At 35.4% G+C, this 17,192-nt stretch overlaps 1 protein-coding gene across 1 annotated transcript in view; it reads left to right on the top strand.

The window, feature by feature from the left end:
* The window catches only part of LOC129364136 (protein kinase C-binding protein NELL1-like), a 201,828-nt gene that overhangs the window by 178,140 nt on the left and 6,496 nt on the right, over positions 1-17,192 (top strand). Inside the window, exons 16-17 of the mRNA XM_055036587.1 lie at positions 5,478-5,618; positions 13,963-14,156. Of these exons, the coding sequence (XP_054892562.1) occupies positions 5,478-5,618; positions 13,963-14,156 (335 nt within the window). The remainder of the gene's footprint in view (positions 1-5,477; positions 5,619-13,962; positions 14,157-17,192) is intronic.

Raw genomic sequence — 17,192 nt, 5'->3', positions numbered from 1 at the left:
CAATTTCTGGTTCTAAATTCACTGAAAACATTCTAGCACCTCGGAGCAGATTCGTAGATCTCCAACAAACAAAGAAGATGTGAATGATAGAAGAATTACTTCCATTTCTTACAGAGGAGTTTGTGTTTTTCCTACTTTTCTCAAAAAACTCTGCCTTTGGCGTCGTGTTAGCTGTTTATGGTTTATACTTTAATTTTGTCTGTGACGTGTTCTCTCTGTCTGCTGTATTTCCATCTCAGTTTCTTATCTCTTGTGTTAACATTGCTGTCTTTCTCCATCCATTTTCAGACTTTATGTTCTTCTAGTGTAATAAAATCCACCTCTTCTCCTCAGATTTGCCACCTACTTCACTGAGAACCTGAAAGCACCTGAACATAAAAAGCTGAAGGGAAGAGAGTCGATCTTATCGCTGATCTTTGTAACGCCTACCCCGTTGATCCATTCTTCTGGGTTTCTTTTTATTTTCCAGTAGGTTTACATAGTCACCCCATTTTCTCAGGTTTCACTTCCACTGGATCAAAAGCTGAACAGATTATGGTGAAATCCTTGTTCTAACATTTTCTCCTGCTGAAAGGATTCAGAGTTAAATGTGCCATAACATGGACCAAAATCAGTGTATTTGGATCATTGCTGACTCATTATTAAAAAGAAATCTGCCAGTTTTATGTCACATATTACTGAATTGTGACAAAACCTGATTGAACATGTAATGCTTAGACTACAATCTACCTCTGTAGACAAAGATAGCAGGGTGCTAATACATTGTAGTGAAAATGTAGACTTAGAATTTGAAAATATAAACATTATAAAACTTTATAATCCATAAACTGTTCACAAAATCTGCTGTGCATAATAATTTAGAACAGTGCATTTTGTGTTTTTTAATTTGGAAGAAATACTGTTCTCATGGGGAACTTTATTCAGTAAAATTTTATTTATACTGTAATACTTCATGACTTGAAAATTATACTGATCATAATTTGCATTGACCATTTAAGAAAATATCACTTGCATAATAATTTGGAACACATTGTATATGGCAGCTCTGTCAAGCTCTCCATGTTCTGATTAATCTGCAGGTTCATACTCTTGTAAATGGTTAATGCAAGGTTTTCCTGGCAGTTGTTGCAGTAGGTTAGTAGAGCTCAGATAAGTGTAATTACATAAAGCTCAGCAGGGTAAAAGGCTTTCCAGAGACCTTTTGAGTTATTTTAGTCTTTAAATGGATTTGTTCCAAGTTTTCCCTGTGAGGTGATTTTAACTACTCTTAAAAATACACGCTGTCAAAAAGCCTTTATTTTCCAATGACAATATTCACAGATGAGGCTAAAGGGAAGTGCGAAGAGCTCTTGTTTTTATTTTCATAGCAGGAAGCAGAAGAAAACGTGGAGCTGCTGTCTTGCTTCCTCTCTTTCATGGCTCTAACCCAGATTGATGGAGTGTGGAGTCCAGCATATTGTACCTCATATCACAGGAAGGTCATCTGTCCACTTCACTTTCACAGGCATAGAGAGGAGAAGACCATTCTTGGCCACCCGCACAGACACCAGTAATGAAAAATGTGCTTTTAGACACAACCACAAAGAAACAAACTGAACAGCAATTATTGACTTAGTGAAAGTAGGAGTTTATTAAGTAGTTAGAAAGTGTTTTTATGCCGAATGTACGTAGTTTCATTACACAAATATCTAGGTTTTAGTTCATTCACTTTTGTAACATTGGAACTAAAATGTAATGGTAAAAATCAATTAGGGATGTTGATAAAAAAAAAAACTTACATGAACAAATGGAGTCAACAAAGCAAAAAACTCATGTTTTTATTTTTGAGAATTTATTGATCTCCTATTTGTTTTTATATGTTTAAGTCTTTGTTTTAAATAATTTTGCTTATGAAAGTATATCTGGTAAATCATAGAAATGGGATAAAAAAAAACTATGGTGAGGGTAAGCAGCTGTGGCTCATTGAGTCTTCGATGGAGAATGGAGCAACGAAAAATAAAGAAAAGTAGCCAAGATAAGAATAGCAAGCGTTCAATCTCACTCAGTTCAGTCATTCCTCTATCTTTGGGTGAGTAAACATGGAAACACCTTCAAAGCTATCACATGAGTTGGTTGTGACAATGTACATGGCATATCTTGTGGAAACTTTTAACAGAGAATGTTTAGTGCTGTGTTGCCTATGTCAGTTGTTGCATTTGGTACCCAAGGGAACCGCTTTGTCTCCTTCTGGCAGTGGAATCGGTTAGGGTTGTCTGGGTAACTTCACTGAGTGCTGTTTCTCCTTTTCAGGGGTTGAGGATGACAGTTTTTGTCACAGAATGTATTTGCAGCCGTGTCACCAATATTGCAAAAAACTTGTGCTGAGTTGTAGCCTTGAATCAATGCCATAGTTCTTGCAGTTGTGCTGCACTCATAAGTTTCCCCCTCCATGTTCTCTCTGTCAGTAGTCCATTGGCAGCATGTATATAGTAAAGGAACTATAGCAAATATTTCAGTGGATATGGAGAGGTGTTTTTTATATATATATTGGCCTATGTTCTCAATTACTTTAGAAAAGATAAAGAGCCTCCTGTGTAAGCAGCTTAAAACAATTACATGCTGTTTTGTGTGATATAACAGCATCCTCTTAAGCTGTGTTTATCAGAAGATAAGTATGGGATGAGATGAGATTACTGTGGATGGATACATATAGAAATAGCTATGGTTCATCACTTCATGGTGAACTTTTTTATAATTTTTTTCTTGTAATTCAAGTGTTTCCCATCTTTAGAGAGAGTTAGAGTAAAAATTTGTATGAACTGTATTCAGAGGGTAAGGTTTATCAGTCACTTTTCTGCACAGACTGCTAGCAGCTGACAGCAGCTCTAATATGATATATGGTGGTATAAGTTGGAGGACGTTGTGTTTCAATGCGGATTTTCACTCACATTATGGCCATACCAACACGTTGAACAGCAAAGCCTCATTGAAAGCTTACATTGTTCTCTGCAGACTCCATAGCTTTGAAGAACAAAGCTGGATAGGAGCTCAGCTTTTAGATAAAATGTGTGTTTTTTTTTTTAAATACTAGTCATGAATTAACAAGTTGCGTTCTGCTTTTAATGTCATCAAAAACAATTCATAAATTCAGGTCATAAATAAAGGTCCCACTCACGGCCTTTATAGATATATGAGAACATTAATATTTACAAACATAATTGCTATTAAATGTGTTCATTTGTATTGCCTCTTTTTCTTTAAATACACTAACAAAGAGAACTTTTTTCTTCCTGGATAAACAAAGAGCTATTTTGTTTTAATTATAACATTTTGAAATTGAACATAAATTAGATTATTTACAATGTTAGCATTTTTTATACATATAAATACTGATATTAACTTGAGTGCAGAAAACCACAGAGCAGACGACTGAAGCCAGGAAATTTTATTTATTGTTAAAAGGTTATTTGAACCAAGCTTTGCTCTACTGAGCTGTTAGCTGTTCTCAGCCATCAGCCACCTCTAGACTTTTGTTCTTCCAACAGACCTTCAAAGAGGGAATATTTTTGTTGTAGTTATGAGCAGATTTTTGACCTCAGAGGCTGAAGGAGGGCAACCCTCCAGACAACTGTCACATCTTATTACCTAACTGCACCAGACCAGTGCACACTGCAGCACACTCACTGCTTAATGCATTATAGTCAAAAGTAACAGGATCCAGTTTTAACATTTGCAGGAGCCAGAAAAAATGTGGTTGATCATACACATGGTTGAATGAAAAAAAAAAACAAAAAAAAACAAAGTCAGTGTTCTGCTTTCGGTGTCATTCAAGTGTGTACTACTAATGCAATAAAGTGGAAAGACATCAAAACAAATTTTATAGACAGAACATTTGCTGACTTTCAGTGGTTATAGGGCCCTTTAAAAGAATGTGATTGTACTGTGAAAACAATTTTACTAGCTGTAAATATTTCACAGTTTCCAGTTTTCACAGGAGTGAGTTTATTTGCAAAGGCAACATAAGGCAGTGCACAACTAACAGGTCAAACGCAGGCTGGTTTAGCAGGTATCAGATTAGGTCAGCTTCTGTCATTTGGTTGAACATATACACAAAATATTTGTTCTTTATATTACGACTTTAGCTTGGTTGAATCATGTCCCACATAAAGACGCCATAGTAAAAATGGTGTAGTATTTCAAATACAGATTCACAGAGCCTGCCCTGTTGCCTGCATAAAGGCTGAACCTGGGGGATTATTGTTGAAAATTTATAGGTATCTCATTAGTATTATTAGCCAGTTTCTCTTAGAAAATGTTACATTATTTCACACTCATTGCCTTTTGAAGATATATGAGAGTATGTCTAATATTTACAAACATTATTGCTATTAAATGTGTTCAAATACTGTTAAAAGCATACAAATTTGGAAGTGGAAATGGAAGGTTATTGATTGTAAAATCAAAGTTGTAAAACTGTTCAATGAAATAATGGAAAAATGTTGAAACAGCTGCAGTGAACCAAGGAGTGAAGTTGCTTAAACCACATATGATAGTTTAAAAATTGTTAAATTTTAATGTTGACAGAGAAAAAATATTAATGACCCAAAATATTAATGAAAAGCAGGATGGAGAGAGTGAAAATCTGGTAAATATTAAACTTGGTTAAGTGCCGGAGGTGATTAGCTGTATAAAGCTAATCTAAAATTACGCCACACAAATAATTGGTTTAAAACTCATAGTTTTAAATTGTGATATGACAAAATAATGATAGTAATAATTATAATAAAAACTAATGCGCATATTGAAACAATACTTTTTCTTTCAAGTCTTTTTATTGATACTATTTAGTACTAAGTATAAATTTCACACCACCAACTTCTTCAACATTAGTTGCTTGGAAAATACTCAGAAGTCAATGCAGATTCCCTGACTTCGGTTTTTTGTTTGCCCTGTTCTGCATTAACGTGATTGAAGGTGTGACCTTCAGTCACACCTTAACTAAAGCGAGCACACAGGTCAGCTTTTACAGCCAGCAGGCAGAAAGCTGTAGATGAGGAGCAGAGCTAACAGCATACATAATGGATGAGACACATTTACTCTCCTGAGAAGGTGCAAAGACCTTAAACCTGGTGGCTGAGCATGTGTATGCATGCAGCACGCCAAAGTCTGCTGAGTAAGAAAACTGAAACAAGCGAAGAGAAGGTAAATGAAAACATTCACAGTAAAAATATTTCTGCTATGAAACAAAGTGATTTTTTTGAGCGTTGATTACTGCTCCGGTAGACTGAGGGGCTGGTTGACGTGGGCAACCACTGCTTCAGCTCTGCAGTTGCAGCAGTGATTTGTTCTGATTAGATCAGCCTCAGCTGCCATACCCTGCACAGATTCAAAGACATGATATCGAAAAGCACAAATGAGGGGAGCTTTCGAGTTCAAGTTTTCTTCTCATGAAATGTGTTGCGGCTGATTCTGTTGCTGCCGTGTTTTCATGTCTTCAGATATAGATGAGTGTGCAGAGAGCCTGATCGAGTGCCACAACCACTCCCGCTGTGTCAACCTACCCGGCTGGTACCACTGTGAATGCAGAAGTGGTTTCCATGACAATGGATCCTACCAGCTAGATGGAAGCTCCTGCATTGGTGAGCATACTGAGCTGAAATCATCCTTATCAGTGCCACAGAGACCAGCAGCACATCAGTAGATGCTCATCATCCTCACAGTTATTGACATTTTCTCTTCTCTCTCTCTGTTCAGCTATGAAACACTTAATTCCCTCCAAATCCTTCACTGCAGTTTTAAGTCATGATTTAGATTTAGAGAGCCACTTGGCCGTTCTTATAATGCAAACTTACAGTTGTACAGATTTCAGTGGGAAATTTGTGACTTTCACACCAGATGTTTCAGATTTTTCTAAAATTACATGTAGAATTTTTGCCTAATTTAAAGAACACATGATCAAAAGTACAGATTCTTCAGGAAGGACTGGAAAAAATTCAAAACGTAACTAATGTGACCTGAACATGTCATAGTGCATGCAATACAATACATAAAGCCAACAATTGTCTTCTTTCCTCTGTTTTTTTTTATAAGTTGTTAATCAAACTATGTTTTTAATTCATAAAATCTTACAAGTGCCATTGTTTTACAATTCCTTGACTGGAATGATTTGCGGTGAAATTCTGCGTATTCACAGTTCAGTGTTCCGGTTATCCTAATGAAATAACTAAAATGCATAGAAATATTATATATTTATATAAAAGAAGAATTGGGAAGCTATAGCCTAGGTGAAGGATGTTGACATCCTCTTTGCTGCAATGTAGACAATCCTTGGTGCTGATTGGCTGTACTCCCAACAGCAACTCTGGCAGCGATAAGGAAGACTGCAGACATTAGCTTCTGGAGAAATACTAAGATGGTTTCCACTTTGGGTATTTAAGCATATTAAGATATATTTAGTTTTGAAGTGTTAAAATAAGCAGTTATTATTGTCGTTAGAGAGCACCTGAAGGATTTATGAATGAAAATTTGTAGGTTTCCAATGTACCTTAAAGTACAGGTACTGTGACGTCAAATAATCAAACATGTTTTGCTAACAATTACTAGATACAAAAACCTATGGCTCCCACTTTGCATGTTTAAGTTTATATTAAGGTAGGAAGCAGGATAAGCTAAGCAATCCTAGCTTTAAAAACTTGAATTAAAAACAATTAAATGATCCTGATGTAATTTATATCATATGATGCAAAAACAGAAGAGACAGATTAACTGTGTTCATTGCATTATCCAAACAAACATTAGTCTTCCAATTGTGAAAAGATTCTAATTACAGTCTTAGTATTATTGTTAATCTCAGTTGTCTTCTTTAAACATTGCTTTATTTCTCTAATATTTTTGATCAATAAATAAATCTTAGAGAAGCTGAGTAGATAATGATGCTCAAAACAGGGATTATAACTATGTTGCTAATAGAAAAAAGCAACAGATGACATGTAGATACATGTTGATATACTCATAATACTGATTTTTATTAGGATTATTAAAATAAAAACCTCTTCCATGAGGAGTTGCTCATTCAGTGACATTTACTGCTCCACTGTGGCTGCTTTCTGACTTCTGTCTCCAACATTAACTGAACATCAAGAACTGTATCAGCTCACTACATTACACATGACCTTCAGCTCAGTACTCAGAATCTGGACATCCCTCTTAACAATCCAAGCATGGCAGCTTTGTACTTGTAACAGATGCAGCAAACAGGATCGCTTGGGTGAGTGAAATATGTCTGCCGTCAATTAACCTTTGAATCAAAATGCAACGTCAGCAGCCTGCTCTCATTTATCTACCTAGATTGGAGAGGAATGTTCTCAGCGCTTTCCACCAAAAAAAGTGACTTCATTTAAATTTCAGCTACTCTGCAAAATTGACTATGATGGTGCAAGTTTTAGTTTTCACATTCAATGGTATAGCAATGTACAAGAGTAACCTCAAGGTGTGTTCACTTTCAGTTCCTTTTAATATAATTAGAAATGCAACAATGTTGGATCTTATAGCTTGTCATATGAGAAACAGCACGCCTTTTTCCGCAGTTGGTTTTGAGAAACATAATGAGCACATCGCTGAGGAATCTTGCAACCAAGAGACTCTGCTTAACGAGACAGAAATGGACTTTTATTTTAGCTGTCATGATTTCTGTGATAAAACCATATGCCATGAAAATTGTTTCTAAAGTAGTTCTGTTACATAAATATGAGACATAAAAGACGACTTGCAGGAAATTACAGCAATAATCTGGGGAGTTTGTGCACTACCGATCAGACCTGATGAAATGATATTCATCAGTTGTATAAGATACACAGTGTGATTGCTTACATTCTTAACAAGAATCTGTTATTTCTGTGCTCTGCTTTTTATAGCTGCCTTCTTTTCTCCCCTCATGCTGCCCAGTGTTAGGTTTTAAGTGATCGAGAAAAATTTCAGTTTAACAGGTATTTTCTAATTCTGTAACGTCTTCTAAACAGCCTTCCGCGAGTCAATCGATATTTAACATTATATAGCATTTTGCATCAAGATATCAGAACAAAACTTCATTATCCAGTTTAAAAATTTGTGATTTTTGCAAGAAGTTTCACTACAGGTGCAACAATCCATGACAGACAACAGAGCACTAATTTGATTTGATTTCTACACCAGCAAGAGCTATATGCAGGAAAGTCTTATCGAATACATAAATAGACCAAATGAATCATATTAGCTGTGGTATTAAAAGTAATTACGCTCACAAAGCGAGTGTTAACAAGTTGATGTACCTTTCCTTCTCAGTGCACACGCTGTAAAAAGAGCTTCTAGCTAAAATTTAAATTGTCCTTGGCACACACAATAACTGGATGAGTTTCTCCCAGGGCATCCATCTGTGCAGCACATTTTATCCAATCACTCCATTCAATATCTGCATTGTGTTTCAATGGTGTAGGAAGACATTCCGCCTTTGGTAGATTACAATCCAGCATCGCCTTCCTACACAACTGATATTTTAAAATATGCAATTTGATCTTTATGTAAGCAGAGCTGCTAAGAATTCTTTTGGGTAAGGTGATAAATTTCATGGCATTAGCTTCTTCTGAGATGCCATATTTACCATACATGTGTGTCACTACTACAGGACTTATGCAAGTGCTTCTTAAATGTTGTGACAGTGACCAAATAGTTAACTATCTTCCCATATTTTAACCCATAATAACTGGAATATTGACCAGCATATTTGATGTATATTGATGATGGCACTTGACAAAATGTCATGTTTTGCTACTGGTTTCAAAACTGGTGTCTGTATGACGTTTTTATGATGTAAAGCACTTTGAACTGCCTTGTTGCTGAAGAAACGTGATTGACTTTACTGATTCTTAATTTTATGATGCTCAACTTATGAATATTCATTGACCTCACCTTGAGGAATACAAAATATGACTCCAACTGCTGGCAGCCTGACCTACTTTCAGATTGATTGTGCTCATAATTAATTGACCTCCTTTGATTTCTCATACAGCATCTAAACGTCACCCTCTGATTGTTAGTTTATCTTTAAATATGGCAAAAGTTAAACTAACTAACCCATCCCAGTGTCATTAAAAATGGGGATTTGTGTACTCTTCATGCACAAGAGTACACAAATACTCTTGTAGTACACAAGAAAGCTACACACGAACTTCAAATAGGACTTGATGTTCCACCAAAGGCCATCTTTTACTCATGCATTGGCCCACTTGAAGCACATTTTTTAGAACAACACACTTAGAAGGATGAGAAACTGTGTGACAGCAGCCTTAATTCGTAAGCTTCTTTATTTTTTAAGTAATTTCACTCTGGTTTGTTATCCGAGAAAGCGCTTTACAAGTTTTTCACAAACACTTCAGCCCTGGAAATGGAAACTATTACATATTAATACCACAGTTCAATCACTGGGTCAGAAAATAATCACTATTTCATTAATGGAAATAATCTTTGTGATGCAATGTATTGAGTATACATGGAAGACATGCCATGTTACCTTGCAGTGTACTGCTGAGGTGAGAACCCAAGCAACTGCAAACAACTGCTTTACAGCTTTAACTAAAAGCTGCACATGCATTGCCTCATCCCATGTTTATCATTCCTATTGCTTCAGGGGCGACAGGTGGCTGTAATAAACAGATTGTGAATGAAAATGAGAATAACGTTGTCATTGTTAATTTCCAATGTTGTCAATTTCCAATGTCTCTTGGAAAGACAGGGTGTGTGCATAATTTTCTCTCTTGCCGTAGAGCACTCGACCTCTCCATATGGACCGCCTGAAGACCGACCAAAGGAATATAATTTAAATACACAAATACTGAGCTTTTTGATGCCTTCTAATTACAAACATCTGTCAGAGGGATTTACTGGCTTTTGCCTGGTGTTTTTTATTGTGCGTGTGCTTTTCTCTGGTTATGCATTGTCATGTTTTAACATAGGATTAGTCTTTTCATGTGTGACAGTACATTTGGATGTGAATGAAAGTTTTGTTGCTTCAGCTCAGCTGGTCTATCCAAAGGGCTTTCGTGTTTTATTCTAGTGCCACCATTTACAGCCTGCATGTAAGAGCGCGCCTCATCTGCAGGCAGCAGCTTGTGGCTAAATGCAGGGAATGTAGCATGAAGAGTATTAATCTATCACTAGCAGAGGTACAGTATATCTGACTGGCTGATGGGGATTTCATTTAGCGTATGCAAATAGCTTGTCGGAGGCACAATAAATTTGCGGCTGAGTTCTTTCCCCTCTCTCCTTCTCCAGAAGAATTGATAGTGGAGCCAATTAGGGAGCACATTCACTAGTGTCACAGTATCTTGTTGCAGCTGGTTTGACAAGTACTTTCTAAGTCCACCCAGACAAGGTCTCCTTTCTGAAGGCCACTCATCATTCCCCTCAAAAAGGAAAGCTTAGGTGTGTGTGCACAAGTTGGGACTTACTGTGGATTTAGCTCAGCCAATTTTTCACCAATATTTGATGAAAAGTTTTTAGAGAGTTTCTCTCTTGGGATAATTTTCTTGTTGGAAAACCCAATGTAAGCCATGTTTCAATCATCTGATCCACACTGTCATCCGTCGTAGAAAGACATTTTTTTTAATGTTCTGAAAAAATCCCAATACTAGAATCAGGACTTTTGTGAAGGGATTCTGCTCCAAAAAATAAGTTTCCCACTGCCATAACTAAAAAGTTTTGCACTAAGAAATATGCTCCTACTTCAAAATTGGAAAAGCTATGTCTGGAAGAGTGGAGGGAATAAGTCAGAGAGCGGACTATCTCCAAATTATCTTATCTCACTTCAGCTCACAAGTTTAATATTGAGTAAGACAATGATCTCAAACACACAGCATGTCATAGTAAGCAAGAGAACAAATTGTTGTTTCCTATATTACATCACTTGTTAGTTGTATGTTATAAAATACATATATATATATATATATATATATATATATATATATATATATATATATATATATATATATATATATATATATATATGTGTATTGGCACAATAGTGTCTAAATATAAATTTCACATGGCCTTCTTCCTCTGCTGCCTATAAATACAAACATAAATATTTGGAGTGTGAGTGAAAGTAAATTCTCAGATATCTGTAAGAACTTGTCCTGATACATGCTTGGTTTCCCTGCAACAAACATCTTTTTCTCAGCAAGTTATACTTTTGCCTTACCTAAAAAAATGTGCATCGTTATCCCTGCTGCTGGGCTCTAATGTTTCCTCCATCACTTTTCTCTTTATTTCATTTTATTTTTTTTATTTTCAGATACTACTTGACAACTTCATTATTTTTTTCTGAAAAGGCAGCAGATACAAGTCATTTAATTTGTAGTTATCTGTATTCATTTTGCACATTAGCGCTGTCACATTTGACTAAAAGTAATGGGTCACTTTCTGTGTTCATGCCATAAAATTAAATTATGTGGCGTATTACCCTGTTAGCTTGTCTCTCCCATTCCACTTTATGTGCTAAGCAATAATTTTCATACAGAAATGGTGCTTTATTAAACATTTCATGTTCAGTGTTCCCATTTGGCACTTAATGATCTGAGTACATACCCTGCATTGTTTGAGTGTAATGGAGTCAACTCAACCAGTTTGGCAGCTAAAACCTTTGATTTTTTTTTTTTTAGTATGTAGTTAAAGAACTAGAATTAAAGTTGGCGGCGTGTCTTGACTATGTTTAATGGGTGAAACATTACCAGCAAACCAATCGGCATAAGTTAACTGAATCAAGAGACATAGTTTAATATCCAGCTAGATAGAATGATGTCAGTATATTTGGTGACATCCTACATATGCTGGTGGGAGGTATGGGTAACTTTTAAACAGAGTTCTTGTATTATATTTTTAATTTTTAATTGTAGTCTGAAAAAGACTTACTCAAATAATTTAAATGCTGAAAATGATGAAAATCATAGTTCCTCCTACTGGAACTATGATTATAATCCCAGAACCTTTTCTTGAGTTCTCTTTTGAATAATCTGAGAGTCCTCTTTATTAGTTTAAATATGTTTATTGGAGTGATGTTATCTGAACCTATATTGGCCAAGATTTTACATTTTACAAATTACATAAAAATGAAAAATGTTATTCCTAATTGTGGAACGAGAGCTAAATTCACAGGAATTTGTAGTTAAAGTGTCTGATCTTTTGCGTGATGACAGGGAGTCGGCTCACTTCAAGCTGCTCTGAACATGGAAAAAAAAAAAACCCGGCCCAGACAGTGGAAGATGAAACAAGTTTGAGACAGTTTTGTTCAGGCTGATTTGTGCCAAATTGGTTACTGAAGGTTATGAAATATTTAGCCTCGGATTGCCTGATAGAAATGTGAAAGAACTAAGCGCAGAGAATCAGCAGGAAAACAAACGAACAGGGAGAAAACCGCTTTAATGGGCTCACAGTTATACAATGTAAAAAGAAATTGACTTGCTGACATATTTTTGCTCAACAAAGACAACCAATAAACAAAAACCTATTTCTGAGCGATTTCCGTTTTTCTTTTTTGGTCCTTTGTTTATGCAGCACCGGCAGTGTGCTGTCAGTGTGCTATGGGAGTGATTACAGACAGCAGCTTCTGGCAGGGGAGAACAGAGCTGCTGTCAAAAGGCCTTTGGTCCTTTTTTTCTTTCTGAACAGCTCACATTTAGGGAGGATAAAGAGAGTTAAATGCCATGGTAAAAATTAAGGAGGGGCTTTTTTACCCAGGGGCTATGAAAAGTAAATGAAAATATCATCCACCTCTTCTCTGAATGGATTTCTTATTTTGGTTTGGAAGAAAAAGAAGCTGACTGAGCGGGATCTTTGATGATTCAGCTAAATCTAACTATGATGCTACTACAGTATGCAAAGTATATTCCATATATATGAAGATAAGATGGAACATGAAACTTTTTTGATTTATTGCAAAGCAGATGGTGTCTTTTTTCTTAAAGTGTGTATAAGATGGCAGAGACAGCACAATACAGCTTATCCTCACAATCAAGCAAATTTTAATCATAATTATGCTATAAAAATTATAGATCGCAGCGATCACAAAAAAGTTATAGATGCATGAATAAATTATGCAGTTAGAAACAGAGAATTAAAAATGAAAGAGTTAGAAAGATGAATTTAAAATGCCATAGCCTAAGGAAAGAAGCTGATGGTGATGCAGTGGAAGCTTAAACATGCCTTCTCTTTTTGTTTTGTTTTTTTCTCTGCAGAGAACATCCTCCATGTGGCTCAAATGTTTCTTTATAGCTTCACTGCTATGTGTTAAACCACATAGCAGTGGGAATTAAAACTTCTGATCTGAAAGGCTTTCGTAAAATAAGAATTTTCTCACACTGCTGTGACTGTCTGTCTGACTGCATCAGTGTGAACATTCAATTTTCACAGCCTTACTTACCGAATGCTGTTAATTTAAAAGAATTATTGAATAACTCCAGGCTGCAATAATAAATTGGCCACAGCAGAGTTTCTGAATGTCACATCTTGCTCATTCTGAGCTTCACAGTAAATTGAAGAAATAGGTGAAAAAAAAAAGTTAAGGAGTTCAGTATTTTTCAGTATTTTCCCTTGGGTTTTGTCTTTAACATAAAGACACTGAAAGATAAAATTCACTTTTGTGATATATATATATATATATATATATATATATATATATATATATATATATATATATATATATATATATATATATATATCACAATATATATTGTATATATATATATCACATATATAATATATATATATATATATATATATATATATATATATATATATATATATATATATATATATATATATATATTCACATAAATATTCACATAAATATTCACATAAACAATTGTAGTCTAAAACGAGTACTTCAATATTTATAGCTATTGTAGTAACTATAAATCATTTTCTGCACGTTAAAGTGTTTATATTTTTTTCTTTCAGACATTGATGAGTGCACTTTGCAGACACACACCTGCTGGAATGATAGTGTGTGTGTAAACCTCCCAGGAGGCTATGACTGCATGTGCACATCTGGTCCAGGCTGCAGTGGAAACTGCCCACAAGACGAAGTTATAAGACACAACGGAGAAGACTGGAAACCCGTCTATGATCGCTGTGCTCTGTGCTCATGCAAGGTAAAGTTGAAATCAAACATACAGTGGGTAATTTTATTCAATTGGTTAAAAGAAACTAGTTCAATTGGTGTTCAGTTTAAAAGTTTCTTACTATTTTTCAAATTAAAAATCTGATCTCAAATTATTCTGGAAGGTCATTTTTGCCTTCGATATAAAAAAAGTGGGAACTGCCAGGCTTCTTGAATTTAATCCTTTATTGAACAATAAAGCTGTTTATATTCCATTCAATGTAGATTTAATAAAACTATTCCATTCATATTCCTCTTACAGTTAACCTCTGTTAACTGTTATGTAAGTAAGCACATATTTATCAAAACATAGCAGACTACAACAAAAGTTTTGAACAATAAAATGAACATGAGGAGCAAACAGAAAACAAATGTTTATCAATGCAACTTGTGTGAATAAGTACAGAACATGGAAATAATTATGTTCAACAGCACATTCTACATTGGCATGTTGAAATGAAGGGAGTGAAAACTGCAATAATAATCCATTTTACTGATCTTAGGTGCTGAAATGAAAATAAAAAATCTATTCTGTCCATCTGAAGGAATTATTCAGTGATTTATCTTGGTGTTCCCAAAAGTAAACTTGTGCCTTACGACAATCCTGAGGCTTAGTTGTTTTTGCAGCGTTAGTGAAATGGCTAAGAGCCTCAAAAGTTAACAAATACAGTCAAGAAGAACTTTCCGTACTTTGGAAATTTTATCAACAATGCTATTATGGTTCAGTTTTCTTTTAAAAAGGGAAAAATAAAAGTGTGTGACAGTTTTGTATTCCCATGGTGGCCTTTTCAATATCCTTGAGTATTTGTCACCGGCTCAGCTCTGTCTCTTATCAAACCTGTCCCCAGGCAAGCTCGAACACCTTGGACCAGTATATGCCAAGTGACAGCAAATCAAAAATATGACTAACTGCTCAAAATTCCTATGAGAATTTATTCTTGTATTTAGTCTAAAGCTGAAGGTGTTTAGAGCAGGATGCATAATATCCCTTGAGTGGAAAAAAAAAACTGCCTAGTCATCTCATACCACAATCTTTGACTGGTGATATTTTTTTTCCTAATAGAAAATGACAGCACTTCAGCAGAAAACTCCAAATAAAACTATCATTTTACCATTATATAAAAAAGAAGCATCCCTCTAGATATGTTTTTACAAGTTTTAAGATATAAGTGACATGAAATATGTCTAGTTATTTCATTTTGGGTCCACTGATGGCTTTCTCTGAATATATTCAATGATTTGTCACTGTTTAGACCAATCTATTTTAGAGAAAGACAAAAAATCACATTTAAACAGGCACTTTATTTTTCTATTATTTTATCTGTATACATTAAATTGCCTTTCCCAGAATCTGTCGGCGATTATATTGTTGGCACTGTGAAAAATCGTTTGCTAAAATAAAATCTTCAAATCTGTTCTTGTTGTCAGTTCCAGCCCAATTCTGCCACACACCTTCTGCACAGCTGCCAATCCGGTACTGATTTAGCTAATAAGTTCTATCCAGATTCATGAACCACACCAAAAACTTATGGAATATATCTGATGCTTCTATCACCAGAACGAAATACACCCCCGCCTGTTTATCATTGCATTACACTGTGACAAATATTTGTGACAGTTTAATGACTTCCTTCTGTACTCAGGAGTCATATCGAGGTAGAGAACAGTGGCTGCAGGAAAGTGAGATATTGATCACATTTGTCTTTGGGAAAGGGAGACTCTGAGATTAAGATTTATATAAAAGGGAGGAATAGGTGTTTGATCTAAAGTGACGGCTGAGAATGATGGAGCCAGTGAGCTTCATAAAGTCAGAAAATCTCTGCTACCTGCTTAGTGGTTGGCATGGCTTAAGACAAAACAGTACTTTAATGTTAATTTTTTTTATTTTTCAGCCATAGAATATGTTTTATAATGCATCATTAGATTCTGACACATTTATTTCACTGACTGTCTCACTTGCTCTATCTGGACCTGTATCCAATAAATTCAAGCACATCTTGTATCGTTTTAGTGGCAGCAGCAATGCATGCAAAAGGTGATGTAGAAGTAAAAGCCACAAATATCCAAAATATTTAGCTGGTCACGTCTGTTAACCATTGCTTCAAAACCTAAGCAATGAGGTTTTGAAGCAATGCTTCCTTCTAAAAGGAAGCAGTCCAATCACTAAATACACATTTTCATCAAGAGAAGCAAATGCAGTCAGACATTAAAAAAGGAATGTTACAGTTATCACTATGACTTAAATAAGTATTTTCTTCATTGAAGTGCAGAGGAAAAAACAGAGTCCTGATTTGTCTTCCATTAAAGTTCTGAACAGGAATTGGCACTATTTTGCTGAGCACAGCAGTGTAGCTTTAGCTTTTATTTGCAGGCGTAATCTCACTGCTGACATTAAAATTTGCAGTTTGCCATCACAAACATTCCCTGCAAGGACGTTCCAGTAAGCGGTGTTTTCCCTACATGTCAAGGCCCATTACTGGACAGACCATGGCCATCAGAAATGGCACCACATAATGGAGCAGTTGCCATAGCAGTACAATATGGATCAATAAAACATTGGCCCTGCGCTGCCCTTTTGTGCCATACAAAGTGATTTTAGGGCCATCATACATTTTCTAACGACCTTTTTATGTAACATTTTTACATCTCTATAACAAAATCTTCCTGGGGCCAGACAGTGCCGGCTGTGCACAGTAAAAGGGATCATAAAGTTTTTTCTTTCCAGGTACAGGATAGCTGTGGCTGGGCAAAGGGAAGTTAATGATGAGTCTGATTTTGATGCATTTGACATTCATTCAGATCAAAATCATTTTGGTAACCTAACTGACCTAAAACAGGAAAAGTTTGGTCTCATTGCATCCTTTCATACTTCTAACTTTAAATACAATAAAACTAATAATAATTTATACACTGAAAAAGCAAATGTTCAAATATCGTAGTACTTAAAATAAGACTAATCTACCTTAGAAGTACCCTTTCAGCAAATTAATTGATTAAAAAGTACTAGTTCCATATTGGCAGATGAATT

Source organism: Poeciliopsis prolifica, unplaced genomic scaffold (genome assembly GCF_027474105.1).
Source record: "Poeciliopsis prolifica strain line A6 unplaced genomic scaffold, Auburn_PproV2 SCAFFOLD011, whole genome shotgun sequence".
In the NCBI taxonomy this organism is placed as follows: Eukaryota; Metazoa; Chordata; class Actinopteri; order Cyprinodontiformes; family Poeciliidae; genus Poeciliopsis; species Poeciliopsis prolifica.
This window is presented reverse-complemented; position numbering and strand designations above follow the sequence as displayed.